The sequence below is a fragment of the Ciconia boyciana genome, chromosome 7, assembly GCF_034638445.1.
Source record: "Ciconia boyciana chromosome 7, ASM3463844v1, whole genome shotgun sequence".
NCBI lineage: Eukaryota > Metazoa > Chordata > Aves > Ciconiiformes > Ciconiidae > Ciconia > Ciconia boyciana.
The window spans coordinates 31,461,957-31,480,085 of record NC_132940.1 but is presented as its reverse complement, the minus strand read 5'-3'; the positions used below and the strand labels follow the sequence as shown (position 1 = coordinate 31,480,085).

Genomic DNA, 18,129 nt, shown 5'->3' with positions numbered 1-18,129 from the left:
AAAGCACACTCCTTTACTGGAGCAAAAGCAGGGCTTTTGAATATAGTCTTCTGGTTGCATAGCCTGTTCCTCTCTTCTGAACTGGGAAGCACTCTATACAGCAGATGAAGGCAATGTGAACTTTGCTCTGAACAGTGTCAGGCACCGAGTGGACTTACTTTTAGGAGCAATATGGTAAGTCAGGATTAGGGTTCATTCTTTAAATTCTATTAAATTTCCAGTAATGATAGCTGTTATGATGAGAAGTTTATGTTTCCTAAGAATAGGATGAGATCAGCAGCTCATCCCACACTGGTAACAGCTTTACGGCACGGCTTTATCTGACTGGATTAAAGTAGGACATTGTGGTTGACAATGCCTTGCACAAAGAGGGTACATCAGAACAGGACAACACCAACTTTCATAGCTGTCAGGCAGTCAGGCACAAGATTTTAAGTCTGGTATGAAAGTCATGGGGAGAAGGAATTGCACGACAGTATTGAAACCAAAACAGCCAATGGATAAGCCAGGGTGAAACCTGAATCTGGAAGAAACACCCCCAAAAGGAAAAATTCCTGGGCCAACATGCTGGTGGCCCGTTCATCATTGCAATCTGAGATTGTACCAGCTCAATGTGATTTTACCCACCTGTGAATGAAGTTCTTCTTCTCCAGGTACTCCATAGCAGAGGAGATCTGGGTGGCCATGTAGAGTAGCACAACAGCACTCACTTCCTCCCGGTTGCATTCCCGTAAATAGTCTAGCAGGTTCCCATACGGCATGTATTCTGTTACAATGTAAAAGGGTGGCTCCAGGGTACATACACCTAGCAGTGAGGAGGAGGAGGGAGCATGTGAATAAAGCTTCCCTTTCTTCCCTAGCTTACCACTATTCCTGATTTAATATCCATTTGTCGCATTTTGTACCAATGAATGTTTCTCTGAAAAGTGAAGACTTCCATCTACAAGACCCAGATCAATGCAGCCCAACTTAAAATTCAGTGCTTGTGTCTATTTATCTGTCCATCCACTTTATGGACATGAGAAACATGTCTATCATTGCTATTCCTAGATAATATACATAAAGCAGTAGTTCTGTTCTTTGGAGGGTTACAGAATGAAATAGGAGTTATTTTGAACACATTTGATTTGCTTTTCTTCCCCTCTCCTCCTTCATAAAGCTAAAGACTGGCCAACTGGAAGTAGGTACCTATCAACTGGCAAGATTTCCAGACTGAAATGTCACTACAGAGTAATGTGAAGCACTCCCATGTGTGCTAGCTGGGTAAGTGATCAGCACGGTGAGACCTGCTCCTAAAGCAGCATCCTCACACATTCCTCAGATGACTACTTGCTACAGTCATTGCAATTATGTACAAAGTATGTATTAGTGGAGCAGGAGGGCAACAGGATACTCATGTCAAATCTCTGCAAACTCCCACTGCAGCACTGCTGAATGCCTGTTCATACCGTTACACACATACAGGAGTAAAACATAACTACACCGTGCATCAGAAACAGCAAAAATGCATCTCTGATGATAAATCTTTTAGTGTCTACTCCTGGAACCAGACAGGGCTGGGCAGACACTTCATCTGTGCCCATTTTTTAAATGGGTACAGAATAGTTGCCATTATTAAAAGCCTTCACATTCTTCACATTTCTCCTTTCATCCTATGCTTGGCTTGATAGCTTTGCTCCTGAAAGCAGCAAAAGTCCAGAGGCAATTAAACACTAGTAAAGGTTTAGGGTGTCTCCTTAAGAATCTTTGTACATGGAGAATTAACAGCTATGCAGACTATTTAATAGTGATCATCATATCATGCATTTGCCAGTGAGACAAACAGGGCACAGCCAAGCTGTAAAGCCTGCAGATTTCTTCCATTCATGTTCTGTTTGATCTGACTTGCATCTCCACTGCCTTGATCTCATGTACTTATTTGGTGATACACGGAGTCCCTTATAGCAGCAGCAGCGATCTGGTTGTCTTCTGCTTAATTATGGACTGATTTTTTCTATTTAGTGCAGCTTTTTCTACAAATGCCTCTGATTTGATAAGTATGAAGAACAGTATTTGTGGTGCTTCCAATATATTTTTTTTCTTTCACTTTGAATTTTCTTATATTTTTGTTCTGTTCTATCAGAAAAATAAGTCATGGAAAATAATTTTGTAAATCTGATTTAACACAGCAGAAAAGGAATCTGACCCTGATAACTGAACCCTGGAGCATGTCTAAGGCCAAGGGCACAAACTAACAGGAGGCTGATACTGCAAACTTTTAAGTAATGCATAGTTGTGCCTCAACAGCAAAGCTGTCTACTAATGTAAGTGACTATATTTGATGTTTTGTTTAAAATTAGTGTCTCTTAGCTCCAATACTACATAAAGGAGTAAGCTGTCAAAAATACCACCCCATAACCTGACCTGATTCAAAAAGTTATATAAATACAGAAAATCTGACACTGTTTTTAAACAAGACAGATTTCACTTTGGCGGAAACTCAAGCAAGAACAGAAAGAGCAAGGTATTTCACTAACCTAACAACTGCACTAGATTTGGGTGCTTGATCTCCTTCATCACAGCAGCTTCTTTCAAGAACTCTTCCACCTCCATGGTATCTTCCTAGAAAAACAGAGAGGCAAAAGAAGGGACAATTGATCTTCATGAGCAAGGTCTGCTAACACCACGTATCCAAGCTGAATATAAATGATAGCTTTCTTATCTCCATTCTGCTGGTTTGGCTTTTACTAAAGCAAAATATAACAGCCCTGAAAAGCTGCCTGGCTGGCCTGCAGCATGGCCAAGTGACAGATCTGCAGTACCCAGAAAGCGCTAGGCATTCTTGTTTGGTAGCTATTGTGGCTACCAAAGCAGTTGTGGCTGGTGAAGGGAAGACTCTCAGAATCACTGACTTAGTTCCCCTGCCTGGCTATAAAAATTAAGCTTGAAAGCTCCCTTACTTTGGGGGGTATGTAGAATTGTAGCTGTTAATGTTGAAACAGAAGACACTGAAAAGAAAGATAAATGGAGAAGCTGAATTTTTCCAGGAGTAGGGGAGATGTTGTAGAGGGTATTTCCAACACCTTTAATTTCTTAAAGCTTCCACAGCTCTTCTGAGGGAAGGGAAGTGGACTTGGTAATCATTTTTACAGATGTGACTTGGACATGCAGTTCCTGCAGGAGCTTGCTGGGCCAAAATTCCCAATTGTTTCTAAGCCACATACACTGGTGCAAGATTGATAAGCTAACTTTGTTCTGCAAAGCTACTCTCAAGCATAGATTTTATGCAGGTCAGCACACTCCATTTTCTGATATTCATATCATTAGGTAGTATAATTGAGAACATTACAAATTTCCTCACCCTTATCATAAATGGTGAGCAAATAAACAGTGCACAACAATCTGAAAACTCACCTTTAATGTTTTCACAGCAACTGTGAGATTGTATTTCTTCCAGACACCAACGTACACCTCGCCATACTGCCCGCCCCCCAGTTTATGCTTCATGGTGATATCAGTCCGCTCCATCTCCCACTTGTCGTGGATGGGGGACACTCCATAGACAGTGGGCTTATTGCACTTGGGTGCTGGGTAATGCAAAGTTGTCACCAGTCCATCTGCTACTGTTGAGTGATGGTGCACTAGCTCTGCTAGTGTGCTGAAACGGCTTTCTGCTGTCACATATACCTGTTAAGAATGAACCAGGAATCTACTTAAATTAAGGCAGCTGGAAGCTTTCAGTAACACTGGAAAACAGGTACAGTAAAAACATTCTAGTAGGTTTTAAAAAAAAAAAAAAAAAGGCAAGCTAAGGGAACCAGACTTTAGAGTATTTGTTCTCATGTTGTTGGGCAAATGAATATTAATCTGGGGGATTTTTACCTGCAGAAGACAGCTAGATATAAGCTATTACTTGAGCGCAGTGCTGTCTCCTGCCTTGTGCTTTATAGGACTAGAAACCGGAATTCTTGTAGCCAAGCGCAAGGCCAGTTTCTGCATCACTCAACACATTGTACTGCTATTTGATAAAGGTTTCAAAATGCTGATCAAAACTGCTGACTTACCAAAGCTCTGCTTGCTCTAAGCAGACCAATGGAAAGATATCACCACATCAAACCACAACTGCTTTGCTCCCTAGCTGTTTTCAGCCAGGGTAAGTACCATCTGAACTTCTTCCAAAGTGGTGTTTGGTGAGTTACCACTGAATTCTTGGCGTACATGTTCTTTTTTTATATTAATCAACCAGTGGACCTGTTTTCTCTCACATACACCCCTCTCTTAACAGTCTGCAACTTGAGATTCTGTGCCACCTTTTAATTAGCATCCTTATTTCCTCTCCCTGCAGCATTATCCAGAGATCCTTACCTTTCCATCTGAGGTGGTATTGATCCTGTAGTGGTAAACACGTCCTTCGTACCTGAGCGAGATAGATAGCTGCCCTGGGCTGCTCTCACTTTCACGAACCAGGAAGCTGCCATTGATGAGACTGCTCAACAGATACTCTGCTGCACTGCGTGACACTGGCCCATGGTACCATGAATGCTTTTCCAGGCTGTTCACTGGTGTGATGTAGTTGCTTGGTACCCAGCCCTGCCCATTCTTCGAACGTACCTCACTCCATTCACCATTCTGGTTGTAACCCAGGACTCGCAACTTCTCACCTATGACCAGAAAGAAAAAAGCAAAATAAGCACAGTGCAATCTATTGGGTCTCATTACGGGAGACACTCACCATCAACGGCCTAAGCCTGGGTTTGTAACTTAACAATAAAAATCTGCAGCAGTGATAACTAAACTGCTATCTATAAAGTATTTATGAAGTAAAGTTTCAGACAGAATACCTAGTATACTGTTCCCTAATTTACTGCAGTGTGATTGAGGAACTCAAAAAAGCTTCCTGTAGTCCAGCTTTTTAGACTAGAAAGACTTTTTTTCTTGGAGGGATGCGGTTCACATCCTTCTTGAAGCCTTAAATGGCACTCGATTTAAAACAGTTCTGCAGCAGGTCATATTCTGATATAGGTACTGAACAGAAATAGAAAATCTCTGTGCAATTCTTAATTCTTGATTTTGCCCCAGCTGAAAGTGCTGAATTCTGTTATCATCAATAATGTAAAGGTTTTCCTCTGCCCCTCCTTAAAATAGGTGTCTCAACGGGCCGGTGATTCCGGGAGCCTAGAACAGGAACCACTGTAGCTGGGCTAGACTGTTCAGCAGTGTTATACAAAGCCATGTCTGTACTAGGAGAACTGCCCGGCAGGTGTCTCTCCAACACAAGTGAGAGAGAGACCATCTGCTTATAATCATCAGTTTAGAGAATAATCTTCTCTAACTGCACTCTTTCCTATTCCTACCCAGAAGATTCTCCTTTCTATTTTCTGTTGCTAAATTTTCAACGTAGTAGCTGCTCTGCGATTCAGAGCCTTACCTTTGGTGATGCTGAGCGTGTTGTCACCACTTGCTACAAAATCGTAAAGTGCAACAAAGAGATTGGGATCGCTCTCAGTGGCTCCAAGCAGGTTCTCCTTGGAGCTCCATCTGATGGCTTCATTCAGTGCCTGGGGTTCAACATCGCAACCATAGGGGCGTTGCAGAGCCTCTGAAGAAAGAACAGAAGAGGAAATTACTTTGTGTACAATTGTAAATAGATCAAAACCTAGTGTACAGCAGAGTGAAGCTCCTACTGCACAATATGCTCTTTATGGAAAGGTAACACCACGTCTGCACATCTTAGATCAGTGGTTTTCAGTACCAACTTTGCTGACTCTTGATTCTATAGTTTACTTCTAAAGAGGGCGCCCTTGGAGAAGGTCATTAACTTCCTATATACCAAGTAGCAAGCTGTGTATATAAAATTTCTATTTAATATTTATTATATATTTCTATTTATATACACCTCTTTTAACTTATTTAGGCATTCACAGATAGAAAAATAGGGGATAAATTAAAAGCGCCTTTTTTAAAAAAAAAAAAGTGAAGTAGTGAAGGAAACCTTTCAATGCTGAAATGTTATGTTTATGTCTTTATTGTTTCTGTGGCCGAAGTAGATAGCCTGGATCTGAAACCAACATTACAAATACAAGTAAAACAGACTGAACTATGACACAAATGAGACCTATAGGTTGGGACAGTAACTGATTCAGTATTAGCAGGAATTATGGTGATTTGTGATTGATACATTTCAAGGCTGTATAAAGAAGAGGAGGAAAACTGACAGGGACAGAAAGTAGTAAGGATGATGCTAGGTATTTAGCAGCAGTGTTTCTGAATACCCAGGCAGTTCTGTTTTGCTATTTCAAAGGACAACTGATGCAAACTTGATAGTACAAGGGAGTGGGGGGAAGAATCAGACTTGTTTTATAGACAAAAGAAGAAAGTCCCCACAGTTCCTGTGATGATGACAAAAATCTAAATACACAGGGGTTTGGAAAGAACTGTAGTAAAAAGCAAAACCATCTGAACACTTCATGGTAGTGCTATGCCAAGACCATCATTGGCTTTCTAACGCATACAGAGGTTTTCCAGGAACATGTAGCAGAATAAATTTCAATATTAAGACAAGAGAAAGAGAGATTATGTAGTTTCATACATGTGGGCTGCTCAAGGGGGCAAAAAATATGAAGGTGTAAAGATAAAATATTTTATCTGATGGCACAATTGAGCTAAGTTCCTGTCCCAATATATATTTCCAAATTTTCTTGTTGAGCTTACTTAGGGAAATTCACTGTAAAAAGATTTAATTAAACCAAACACAAAAAATCCTCTTTAAAAAGTTGGATCCTTTCTTCACTTTACAGTCATTGCTTTGGCCCATTTCTGAGGGGCCGAGAAGTCAGGCTCAGGATGTTTTTAAGCAGACCACTGCCAGAGAATGTGTGTATATAATACCCCCCTCCCCACACTCCCATGAGATTTACATTCGTGAGCAAGAGCTAGTCTATAAGGCACTTTAAGAGAGAACAAAGAGCTCAAATGCAATATAGGACAGGAAAACTGGGAAGTCAGCGAGACACAAAACAGGAAGAGGCCTGTGCCAAGTAATAGGCAAACATATGCCAAATCTGTGTCACAGGACAGAGCTCAAGCCTGGAAAATGAGGACATAGTGGGGTTCTCAGCATCTACATGCAATTTTTTGACTGTATTGTAGGTACATGAGAAAGTAAATGGTTGAGGTTTGTTCTGTTTTGTTTTTAAACACGTAGCTAAGTGGCTTTTGATTGCATTTCTGGTAATCATTCAGCATTACACTGCTTGCATAACCTGCTCATCTTGCAATTACTTTATAACCTACTTCCCAAGCCTTGCCAAAGTAGCACCCTATCAAGGTTCTCCTAGCAAGAACAGAAATTACTAGAGATTAAGCTACTACAATGTCACTTCTTTGATTTCATTATCTGCAGATACAATATTTACATACACTTCTTGCTCCTAACCATCAACTGCAATTAGTTTTACAATATACTAACCCATCAGACTGGGTGCTATCATGGAAAAGAGAGGAAATCCCAATGTCTGCTCAGCTACCTACATTATAGCATAGCTGCCAACATCCCACTGTAATTTTTTAGGGCTGGGTGTGTGCATATGCATGTCCAGTTGCTAAGCATCAGGAAAGAACACCAGTTCCTAAATCCAGCTCTGTTTACGGAGTAAAAATATTTAATTAAATAATACATTCTTTATACTCCTCCAGTGACTTGTGTTAGAGAGAGTGTTTCAGTGCCTTAAGCAAAGTCACTCAGCAAATGTGCTATACAAGAAATCTGACTGCTAAGGAGCAAATACATCTCTGCTAAGTAGCAATCACAAAAGCAGGCAGTGTTTCCAAAATATATCCGACCTTTCAGCTCCAAAATACCTTAATGGTGTTTAAATAACTTCCTACTTTCAATTACGTATCTGCCAAAATGTGAAAGGTTTTAAACGAAAATATATGCATTTGTTCTAAATCAAAGCATACTTTAAGTTTCTTTCTCAAGCCAGAAAAGCTCATGAACTGAGCATCCAACCCCTACTTAACAGACAGCACAGAGTTAAGCATTTCACCATGCACTCAACGGGTAAGCCTGAAGCGGCCTACTATCAGCTCAGTTCTGCTGCAGCAAATCCCATGACCAGCTAAGCCTGCCCACGCTGAGCCCAGCAGCGGGCACTTTAGCCAAGGCAAAACCAGCAGAAATGTCACCTGCTGCTTAGTGCTGAGCAGCTCTTCCCACATGAAACCATTTGTGGTGCTGTGCTGGATTGCCAGAGAGGATTCAAAGCAGATGTGGGACTACTACCACTTCCTCGGGAATGCCTGGGAGGCTGGCACATGTTCTTAACACCCACTTTATGTACAAAAAAAGCCAGCAGAAGTTAATGTTTGATGAGGAGCTTCAATCACTTAGCTACACTGCTTACCTAAAAATCACATTACCTAAAAATCAAATGCTTTTAAGAGTTCATGTCTCACTAACTTCCTTCACTTTCATTTTTAGAGTGACTTGGATGCTTAAGTAACTGTAAAGGTTACCCAGTATCTACTAAAGGGGAATTTACCAGGATATAAAAGTACCTGTTGCAGGTTATTGTTACATAATAACCTATGCTGCTCAATACGGTGTGGGATCTATACCATCCAATATGTAAGGATATGGAAGGTCGGTGAAACATGATAACCGCATAGACCTCATTAAGGAAACTAAGATAACCAAAGCATATCACAAATGATACCACTCCAGCTGAATAGTCTGCAAGCTCTATTCACACCAAGAGTAAGGAAATGAGCTGGGAAGTTCTGTTTTACATCAGCTCTTTTTAAAGGCTAACCATAAATCATATATTACCACTTTCATTTCCTATACAATGGAAAACTTACATCATCATTTAGTGTGCAAGTAATACATGGTCATGCGAGGAGGTTATGCTTCATTCATCTCCTTCCTTTTCTTTATTCCCACAATACAATTTGCTTCTCTCCGGATAGGAATGCTTTTCCTGCTCAGCCAACATGTAAGGGGTGTTTTGTCCACCGCTCTTGTGCTGCCAACACTGCAATTACCAATCTCTTTGGTCCAAGAGCAGGAGGTAGTATACGGTAAATCTTAAATTTTAAAGTCACATCAAGTGCTGAAGTGGTCTCTATTTCTGAAATACTAACTGTGTAACTGCTCATAAAAATGAAGCATTTCAATAATCCTAAAACCCGGACAAAAGCAGGCAATCTCAGCCCTGACCGTGGCTGGTCTTGTACTATAAGAAAAAAGATAGACTTGAAAGAACCCACATCCTCCTTTGAAGCACTTGGAGAAATACAGGAAAGGGATAGCACAGCATTACACCCCTGAGCATCATACCTGTGAAACTCATGCCAGACTCAGAGGCTTCCTCGCCAAGGCAGCAGAGCAGCTTGCCCTCTTTGCCATAGCTGCTAGACTGGAAGAGGACCGTCCCCACAATCATGCTGTGCGTTGCAGCAAGCAGAAGAGGCTGCTTGACACGAGAAGTCCCGGGCTGCCACTGCCAGTGCAAACGCCACCACGTGCAGACGATCACTGCTCGCAAGGCTGTCGGCCAATGAAAAAGCAAGTGCTGCCGAGCGGGCGAAGGAGAAACTGGGAAAATCAAGCTGCGGGTTAACGCGGTTATTAGCTGGAAGTGAGGGTGGAGCTTCCCAGGGAATGCTGAACAAACAGAGGATGTGGGGACTGGACTGCAAGTTGAAACAATTTTGAGATGAGCTATACAGACAGAGTTTTGTTCCGCGAAGAGTTAGGCAACAAAGTGTTTGGCAAAGTGTTTGGGAAGAAAGCAAACAGTTTCCTTGGAGAAATTCCTTTGCACAAATTACAAAACAGATCACCCGTTAAATGGACTGCCCAGACTGATTCATTTTCCCACTCCACATACCATTGCTGGAGCACTATTTACATGAATCAACAGGAAACGATGTTAGTGAAAATACACGTCTAAGAGATGTACAAGCCCTGAGCAAGTAAACACTCTTGAACATTTCAGGATTTCAGAAAGAAGCAGAAAGCAAGGGCAGTACAGTACATCCAGTCTGAGCTGCATGTTTGCTGATATAGTAAGACTCAGGACAGCTCTCCAAAAGGGCACCATCAAATTACCTCTCAAAAAACGTAAGATTTGTTGGATGAATTCTTTAAAAGCCCTAGTTTTCTAGCAAAGGCTGTATGGTTTGTAGCAGGACAGACTCCTCCTAACACGTGGACAAGGAAGGGTTAAAGAACAAGCCATGACCATGGCAGTCTCACACCTGGGAGGGTGGTGGGCCTGCAGAGGGGTATAAAAGGGAGCAGGGAAAGGGAAATAAGTGGTTTGGCCATTTGTAGGGGGAGAAGAGCTGTTGCAGCCCAAGAAAAAATAGCAGCATTTCTATAATCCATGAACTCCACCGTTCCGTGAGAAAGGCAGCTGCACCACATGATGAGGGCTCAGATCAGGCTAAAGGTAAGAAATTAGCAACCTGGCTTAGTCCAAATGTTTTTGTTTTGTAAGGCTGTGCATGTGGAAAAACACTATATAAAACTGTGGATATGCTGTGGTGATGAGGAGTTGCTTTTCCCCATATGGCCTGTGGCATGAGTTATTTCCCTCGCCACCATCATCTAATGTATGTGGAAAAAAATAACCAGACAAAGAAAATACCTTAGGATACCTGCATACTGTTGTCTTCCTAAAGTTCTGACAAGTGGGTGACCTTCTTTCCTCCTCCTACAAAACCAAGCTCAGTGAATCCTGCAGTGTGCTACTCAGTAGTTTTTGTTTCAGTTTATTGTTTTCTCCCCTCTCTTATGTGCTCCAAGTACTCTTAATTACACTAGCATTTGTACTAACCTTTGTGTATCTACTAATACACAAAGAAAAAGCAGAATTTTTAGGCAAAGACAGCATAGCCTCAGAAACACATGGATGAGCATTGTGACAAATGCTTTTCCGGTGGGTCTGAAATGGTACCAGGAAATGGCAAGCTATATGTGGATTTGTGACTAAATTAGCCTTAGCTGTAATAGTTTAAAAAGTTAATAACCAATTTACTTGTTAGTTAAAATACAACAGATGAGTAATTGGTATCTCTGGACCAAAGAAGGATTAGCAGAAAGTTAGGTTGGATTAATAGCGTAACTTGCAAATATATCTACTGAACCTCTCAATTTTAGCCTCTATCAGAAGAGTATCCTTAGCTAAAGCCTAACGGCTGTCTGGTCTATTAATGAGCTCCTGATGTGAATCAAGTAGTGGCCAGCACTGGCATCACGGGCAAGTAACATTTTGGCTGTAGGCTTCCATAGCAGGGCAATTCTGTCCCTGCACCCTTCCAGCCACCCTCCTGAAGGCCCTTCTCAGTGGGAAGGACATGGGGTGTCCCTGCACAGTGTGTAGCTGTTCATAAGGTCCTGCCAAATGCACCCAGGCAGAATAAAATCAGGCATCTTTCTACCTTCTACATGAGCGTCATTTCTTTTACAACTGATTTTCCTAGATAGTTATTTTACATTGTAGGCCATCACCTTGACATCTGCATCCTGTTCCCTTCACAGTAAGTGCACAATATAAAAATCTTAATTCTGGTATGCTCAGCTTCCTCAGTGGAAGAATCCACCTTTCAGGCACAGCAGCTCTTCCCAGCTCTTTAGACTATTCCCTGTGGTGCCCTTCAAAGCCGCTTCCTGAGAGTGGTTACCCTTCCTGTACAACTTAAATCATCCATTTAGAAGCATTTCTCTAGTTCTTCCAGCAGTGGGAAAAAGTTGGACATAAGGAAATCTTGCTGACTACACTATTTTGAAATGTATAGTTCAGGGAGCTTCTAAAAAATTCGCTGTACTCTGAATTTATGAACCAACTGTCAATGTCTCTTAAACAAAAGAATATGTAAATAGCAATACAACTCTGAAAAAGATTTGGTGGCATTGGCAGCAGGCCAAAGTGACTGGTTTGTTAATGAAAGGAAGACAAAGAAAGAGTTATAGGGTAAATACTGGTTATTGCATACAGTCTCAATCTGATATCTTAGCATTTTACATCAAAAACCATAGAGTGTATATATGTATGTATATATACATACACACACATGTGTATATATGTATATACATGTATACACACATGTATATATACATACACACACTTCTCGCATGCCTCTCTTTCACAAAGGGACACTTGAATGCAAGGCCACCAAGATCCCTGCATATGCCACATCTTCAACTTTATTTTCACTTTGAGTTTTCAAACTAAATCCCAATATAAATATACATGATGCCATTTAACACACAGACCCATTTTATATGCTTGCTTTTAAGACTACCAAAGAATAGGCATTGGTCAACTTAGAGCATAGAAAGTAGACCATTGAGTAACTAACGACTGCTAGTATAACTGATATTTTCCATTGCATCTTCAAAACATACATCACTTTACATCACTAGACTTCAAGATCTTTAACCAGCTTGTTAGTGGGCAGATTTCTGCCTTAATGAATACAAGGAAACAAAATTGATAACACAGCAGCAAGTTGGTTTCCTATTTTGCTGACATGATTGGCATAGTATCAAGTTCTACAGTAGCTTTGTTTCTGAAGCCAAGTCTCAGCACTTCCTACTAGCCAAAAATATTCAAGGCAAACTACATACTAAAAAGCAAACCAATGCTGAACAGGCCAAGTTCCTGCTGTCTAATAACGTGGTAGCATAGAAGCAGACCTATGAACTTTCTTTACCCTATAACAGACTTCAACCCTTACCTAAATGGACCACCTAGTCTTTCTGCTGACATACATGTGGCCATGAAAAACACCAGTTTAAAAGAGTTCAGACAGCTTACATATGGCTTTGGCAAAATACAGGCAACCTAACTAAATGCCATTCCTAGGTGTTCCTCTCCTGCAAGCAACCAGACTCTTAATAACGTGGTTTGCTTGAGCTAAGCACAGATCCATAGTTAGTCTTTGGGCCTCCCACAGAGTGGTGCAACGTTGTAGTACTGTATAAAGCACTGAATAAAGCCAAGAAACACAGCTCCAAGCCAAGAACTTGGGATGGGCAAGGAATAGGTTTCTATTTATGGTCCCAGGCTGGGAGAGACAGAATGGGAGGAGACTTGAGTCAGTGACAAAATTGCATCATGAACAGCTCGCATCATGTAAAAAGAAATGTTTCAAGCCAAGCTGGTAGCACTGTCTTGCCTCAATTATCAACATATATCTGAAATAGAAAAGGTTAATAAAACTGATCTTTGGTATCAGAGAGAGAAATATATGGAGAAACCTAAAAGCTCTCCATACACCACACCTCTCAGGAGCAGATTTATTTTGCAACATGATAAACTGCTGCATATGACATTCTCCTGCACTTATTTAATGGTTAAAAAGGTGGGTCTTTACCTAGAAGATGTGCTTTTTGGCTAGCTTGATATAAAAATCCAAGGGAAGACAAGGTTTGGGTTTTTGGTGTTACTGAATTTTAATTGGTAGGAGAGAGACAAATTGATCTCAATTGATTTAGTCACACCAATGTATGAAGAATTCAAGACACTGTCTGTCTACCTGAATATTATAAGAGGTTAGCTATGTTAAGATTTTTAAAAAGCCAAACAAACCAATGTTGATAGAAGGAACCGTCTGTCTTCTGTTTCAGTGGTTCCAGTTATCCTCTCCCTTTGTTATTAATGCTATCAAACAAATAGAAGTGTCCCTCAGCCCATTTTTTTGCTCAGGTCTAAGTGACATGTATGTATACCACTTCTCCCAGTATCAACCTAATGCAGCACTTCCCTATTTTTCCCTCAACTAATTTCTGGTAAAGAAGTATCTTTTTGGTGCAGAATCCAGTATGAAATAAATCAAGCTTAAGCTCCAAAGTATTAATTTGAAAATCTTCATTCATTCCTTGTTGAATGCAAGATGCATAAATCTCTTCATAGATCAACAACTGTATAGGCTGTAAGTGACCGAACCTTCTACTGAAGCATTTGGTAGCATTGCTGTTTCAAGAGAGAATTTCAAAAGCAGATGAAGTATTGATCATCTTCAGTACAAACTCTGCTAACTCAATAGACTGGCTCTCATTACCTCTAAGATTTTCTGTGCTCACAGAACTCTGGCAGGAAAGTGACTCTGAGATAAATGCGGGCAGCAAAATGATGCAGGTTTTTAGATGCATTTAAAAAACACTTTAGGGTGAGGAACTCATGTGAGGACAGGAGAGCTGGACCTAACAGTCATTAAAAGGTGCAACAGATGTTTCCTGTCACAGGTACTGGGAATGGTCAGAAGCACCAACATCCCCTCAAAGTACCAATCTGACTTCTTTGAATGTGCCTCTGGGTGAGGAACCAAAACCCAACAGATAATAAGAAAAATGCTTTCCTGCAGTGAGAAAGATTTTAATGCAATTAAACTTACGTACAAAAATGATTTTGTAATGAAAAGCTACAAGTGTAACCTCCTTACAGCATTCAGGATTTTGCATCAAACGGTTTGTTACCTTAATTACTAAGGGTTTGTTCAGCTCCTATAAAGCTAGTCAGCTTTGCAATTGCTGGTATCTAGAAACAAACAGAGACCACCAATTTTAAATGTTCTGTATTACATACCTGTTTCCATTGAGTACTGAGGTGATGAAGTTCCAATCTTTGTTCCTCTGAATCCTGCCTATAGTGGACAGTAACTACTCCCACAATGACACTTCTAGGGAAAGGAGTACTATGAAGGGACACCCAGCTTTCAAAGATAACTGGGAACCTGCATACATGTAGATCAAAAGTCCATTTCACATTCTTCCTCTGTCGTGGTAAGTTCCAGTAAACTTTTCCAGTATGCAGGGTAAGGAGGATTAGATCACCCAGTCCTTCTCCAGGAAAGGCGGGATGGCCAAACATTATGACAGCTTACAGCAAGTCACTTAGCATTGTTTTAATCAGTACTTTGGGAGAGAAGTTGCTTAGTGTGAATTACACTTCACTCCAACAGAATTCCTGAGGAGTCATAATACTGGCCAGATCAAAGTCAAGATATTATCTACCTCTAAGCAAATCAAATGAATAGCTATTTACTAACACAGTGTTAAGACAAACATTTGCAGTAAGGGCTCTTCTGCAAAAAGAATACTTGAAAAATCATGGCTAAACCAACCCCTAAGCAAGCCAGAAATATCTACACTAATGAAGTCTAGCTGGTGAGAGGTTTATTTTGCAGATGTAAAGCACTAACTGATGAGACCTTTGAGTTAACATGACATAAATGTCCAGGCTGCTTTTCAAGTGACATAATTACATCATATTAGAAGTCCTACAGTATTAGGTACTCTCCTTAGACTCAGCACCTGGAACAATGACCACATTAAACTCTTTCTCAGCTGGCTTTTTGAAATTTATTTTTAGCCTTCCTAGTTACAGGGAAAACTTGGAAAGAGAAGGCAGAGCCTAACTCACTGACTTGTAATCTCAGGAGTGAAAGAAAACGCCAATCTAACAGCCCAAATTTGAGCTGGTGTCACAACTTGAGGCCCAAGTAATTATTTTTGCAAGCGCCTTGGATAGGCAGCACTGCTTACCTTTTAGAGGATATTCGGAGGGCAGAGCTCCCCAGGTGAGCTGATATAGCTTCAGTTTCCAGTACATGAGTTTAATTTTTTAATGGAATCCCAAAATGCTTGTTAGCACAGATGCGACTTCTCAGTTCCATCCACCCACACTGAATATGCAGCAACTGGCAAAGCTACACAGTACTTCTGTTTTAAAAAAAAATTCTCTAGCTAAAAATAAATCACAAAACTGTCAACCTCATTTGTCAGCAACTAATATGCTGTCCAAGCCATTGTCCACAGCCATTTTCTTCTCTTGAACAAAGAAGGGTTTTCCTTTTTAAAATATTTACTTCATTTGACTAAAATACTCTTGTGATCTTGCCTCCTTTGAAATATATTTGTCTTAGAAAATAAACCAGTGTTTCCTTTCCTCCAAGAAAAGCCGAGCTTTAGCATGAATACTTGCCCAAAAATTGCATGCCGTCTTGTTAACTTCAGATCCAGGGAAAACTCTTAATGTGGATGCTTGTCAGGAGATCCCCAGAGTCTGACATTCAGCTGAGCCCTGGCTGGGGGAGTTCTAGTTGACTTGCTCCTTCTCAGCCCTATGGGCTGATTCACTTTAGCGGGGAGCAGCGTGAACACGCGTGTATGAAGTCAGAGAAACACATCCATCACACTAAACTTAGTTACTGGCTGCTGTGCCACTTCCCGTTGGTGAAACCCAGACACTTGTAATTGGCTCTGCTGACCAGACAAGGGACTCCATTCACCAGCACCGTTTCCAACAGCTGCTAAATAACTAGGGTAACACAAACGCCAGCCTAGGCAGAAGGAGAATTCCTAGCTCAGTGCCGACAGCTTTGCAGTTTTGGGCTGTGTCACTACATTTGCTTTTTCAAATCTACTAACAGCAGTGTTTAGCCCTCATGTGTCTGAGTCCAGTATTAAGATCAGAATGTACTCACTGAAATAACATTTCTGGAAAATCCTTTCTGGGTTATGGCAGAATTAATACAGCTTTGAAGGAAAAGAGATGATAGTGAGACTGAGCAAGTTCAATACTCCTATTCTAGAAGTAATCAAAGCTACAAAAAAGTCACTGTTTGAATTGCTGGTGTAGTAATAAACTCAGTTTTATTACAAAGAAGGATAACTGTAAATTAATAGACAAAGATTATTAATAAGTTGAGTGAGTCTGGATTGAAAATGCAAATACAATTAAGTAGGTTTGTGAATGATATTATTCAGTAGATATCTGATACTTTTTGACAGAATAATAAAAGAAAAACAGTGTTTTAAAAATAATTAATTGAAGAAAGGTAAGACTAGCCAATCAATATATTCAACTTGAAGGAATTTTATGCAGCTAAGATACAAATGTGTATTTTACTTACATCTGCTACTGTAGTGGTAACATCTACTGTAAAGTTAGGCATTGAGATTATTTTTTCTTTTTAGGAAGTACAAGTACTTCTTGGTTGTTAACATCAAAACTATAGAACATTTAAAGGAAGTACGAAAAAGTCCTGCCTCTCAGATTTAGCAGAACACTTAACAATGTCAAAAGTAAGTCAGCTAGCTGACAACTGGCATTCTTCAGTCACGTAACAACCACCATACTGGGTCAATTATAGACCAGCATCCTGCCATTACCATTGCCAACAGAAGTTGCCTGGGGAAAGGGTAATGATATTATTCCAGAATACTTTCCAAGCCTCCAACATGTTGCAGCTCAAGGTCCTTCTGAGCCAGAGCTGGCGTTGTTGTTGTTAAACTTCCTAACAGGCTTCATGATTTTGTCCAGTTGCTGTCTGAAGTAACGCAAACTAAACTCATAGCATAAATATCCTGCCGCAACGTTATCAATAGCTCAACTGCACACTGTAGAATAAAGAACAGGCTCTTACTTGTTTTGAACGTGACATCTGCTAGTTTCATCTGATGATCCTCAGTCTGTACAGTGGCAAATCCTGAACAGTCACTACCTGTTGGAGCTTTCCCTGCCACTTGTGACTTTTACAGTCCTTTATCTTATTCTACCTCAGCCACCTCTCTTCCAGGCTGAAGAGTTTGTCTTTGGCAGTCTGATGTTGTTACTGTCTTTGGTCACTTTTAAACAGTTCTCTGAGTCTTTTCTAGCTCTACCATAACAACCCTCCAGATAACCAGATCAGAATTACATGCAGTATTCAAACCATGGCTTTGTACAGTGGCAGAACTATGTGTTTTTCTATTCCTAACGCCCTGCTTTTTGGACTATAATTCTAAATGTTGTCATGATACTGTCTTATTACACCTCAAAGATTTATTTCTATTGTTGTAGTAGTCAGCTCAGAGCTAAATACCTCATATGCAAAGCTAGAAACATTTTCCCTCTGTGTACCACATTCCACATGTTTACACTGAACCATGTACCACTTTTTCAACCTGCAACCTCCTGCAATTCTTCAGTCAACTTTTGTCTCTGCTGTCTTTAACTTAATATTATTAGCAACTTTACCATCTTGCTATTTGCTTTCTTCCTCTTCACATCATTTGTCATAGTCTGATAGCAGCTTTTAATTATAAAACAGGTGAATTGAAGAAAAGTTAGAAAGTTGAGTAAAAAACATTTTCTT

General features: G+C 40.4%; 1 protein-coding gene across 2 annotated transcripts in view; it reads right to left on the bottom strand.

The window, feature by feature from the left end:
- Nucleotides 1–18,129, bottom strand: part of ABL2 (ABL proto-oncogene 2, non-receptor tyrosine kinase) — a 51,228-nt gene that overhangs the window by 11,139 nt on the left and 21,960 nt on the right. For both annotated transcript variants that reach the window (XM_072868981.1, XM_072868982.1), the window contains exons 2-6: nucleotides 5,408–5,578; nucleotides 4,345–4,640; nucleotides 3,394–3,666; nucleotides 2,517–2,601; nucleotides 628–805 (exon numbers count right to left, since the gene is read on the bottom strand). In XM_072868981.1, the coding sequence (XP_072725082.1) occupies nucleotides 628–805; nucleotides 2,517–2,601; nucleotides 3,394–3,666; nucleotides 4,345–4,640; nucleotides 5,408–5,578 (1,003 nt within the window). The remainder of the gene's footprint in view (nucleotides 1–627; nucleotides 806–2,516; nucleotides 2,602–3,393; nucleotides 3,667–4,344; nucleotides 4,641–5,407; nucleotides 5,579–18,129) is intronic.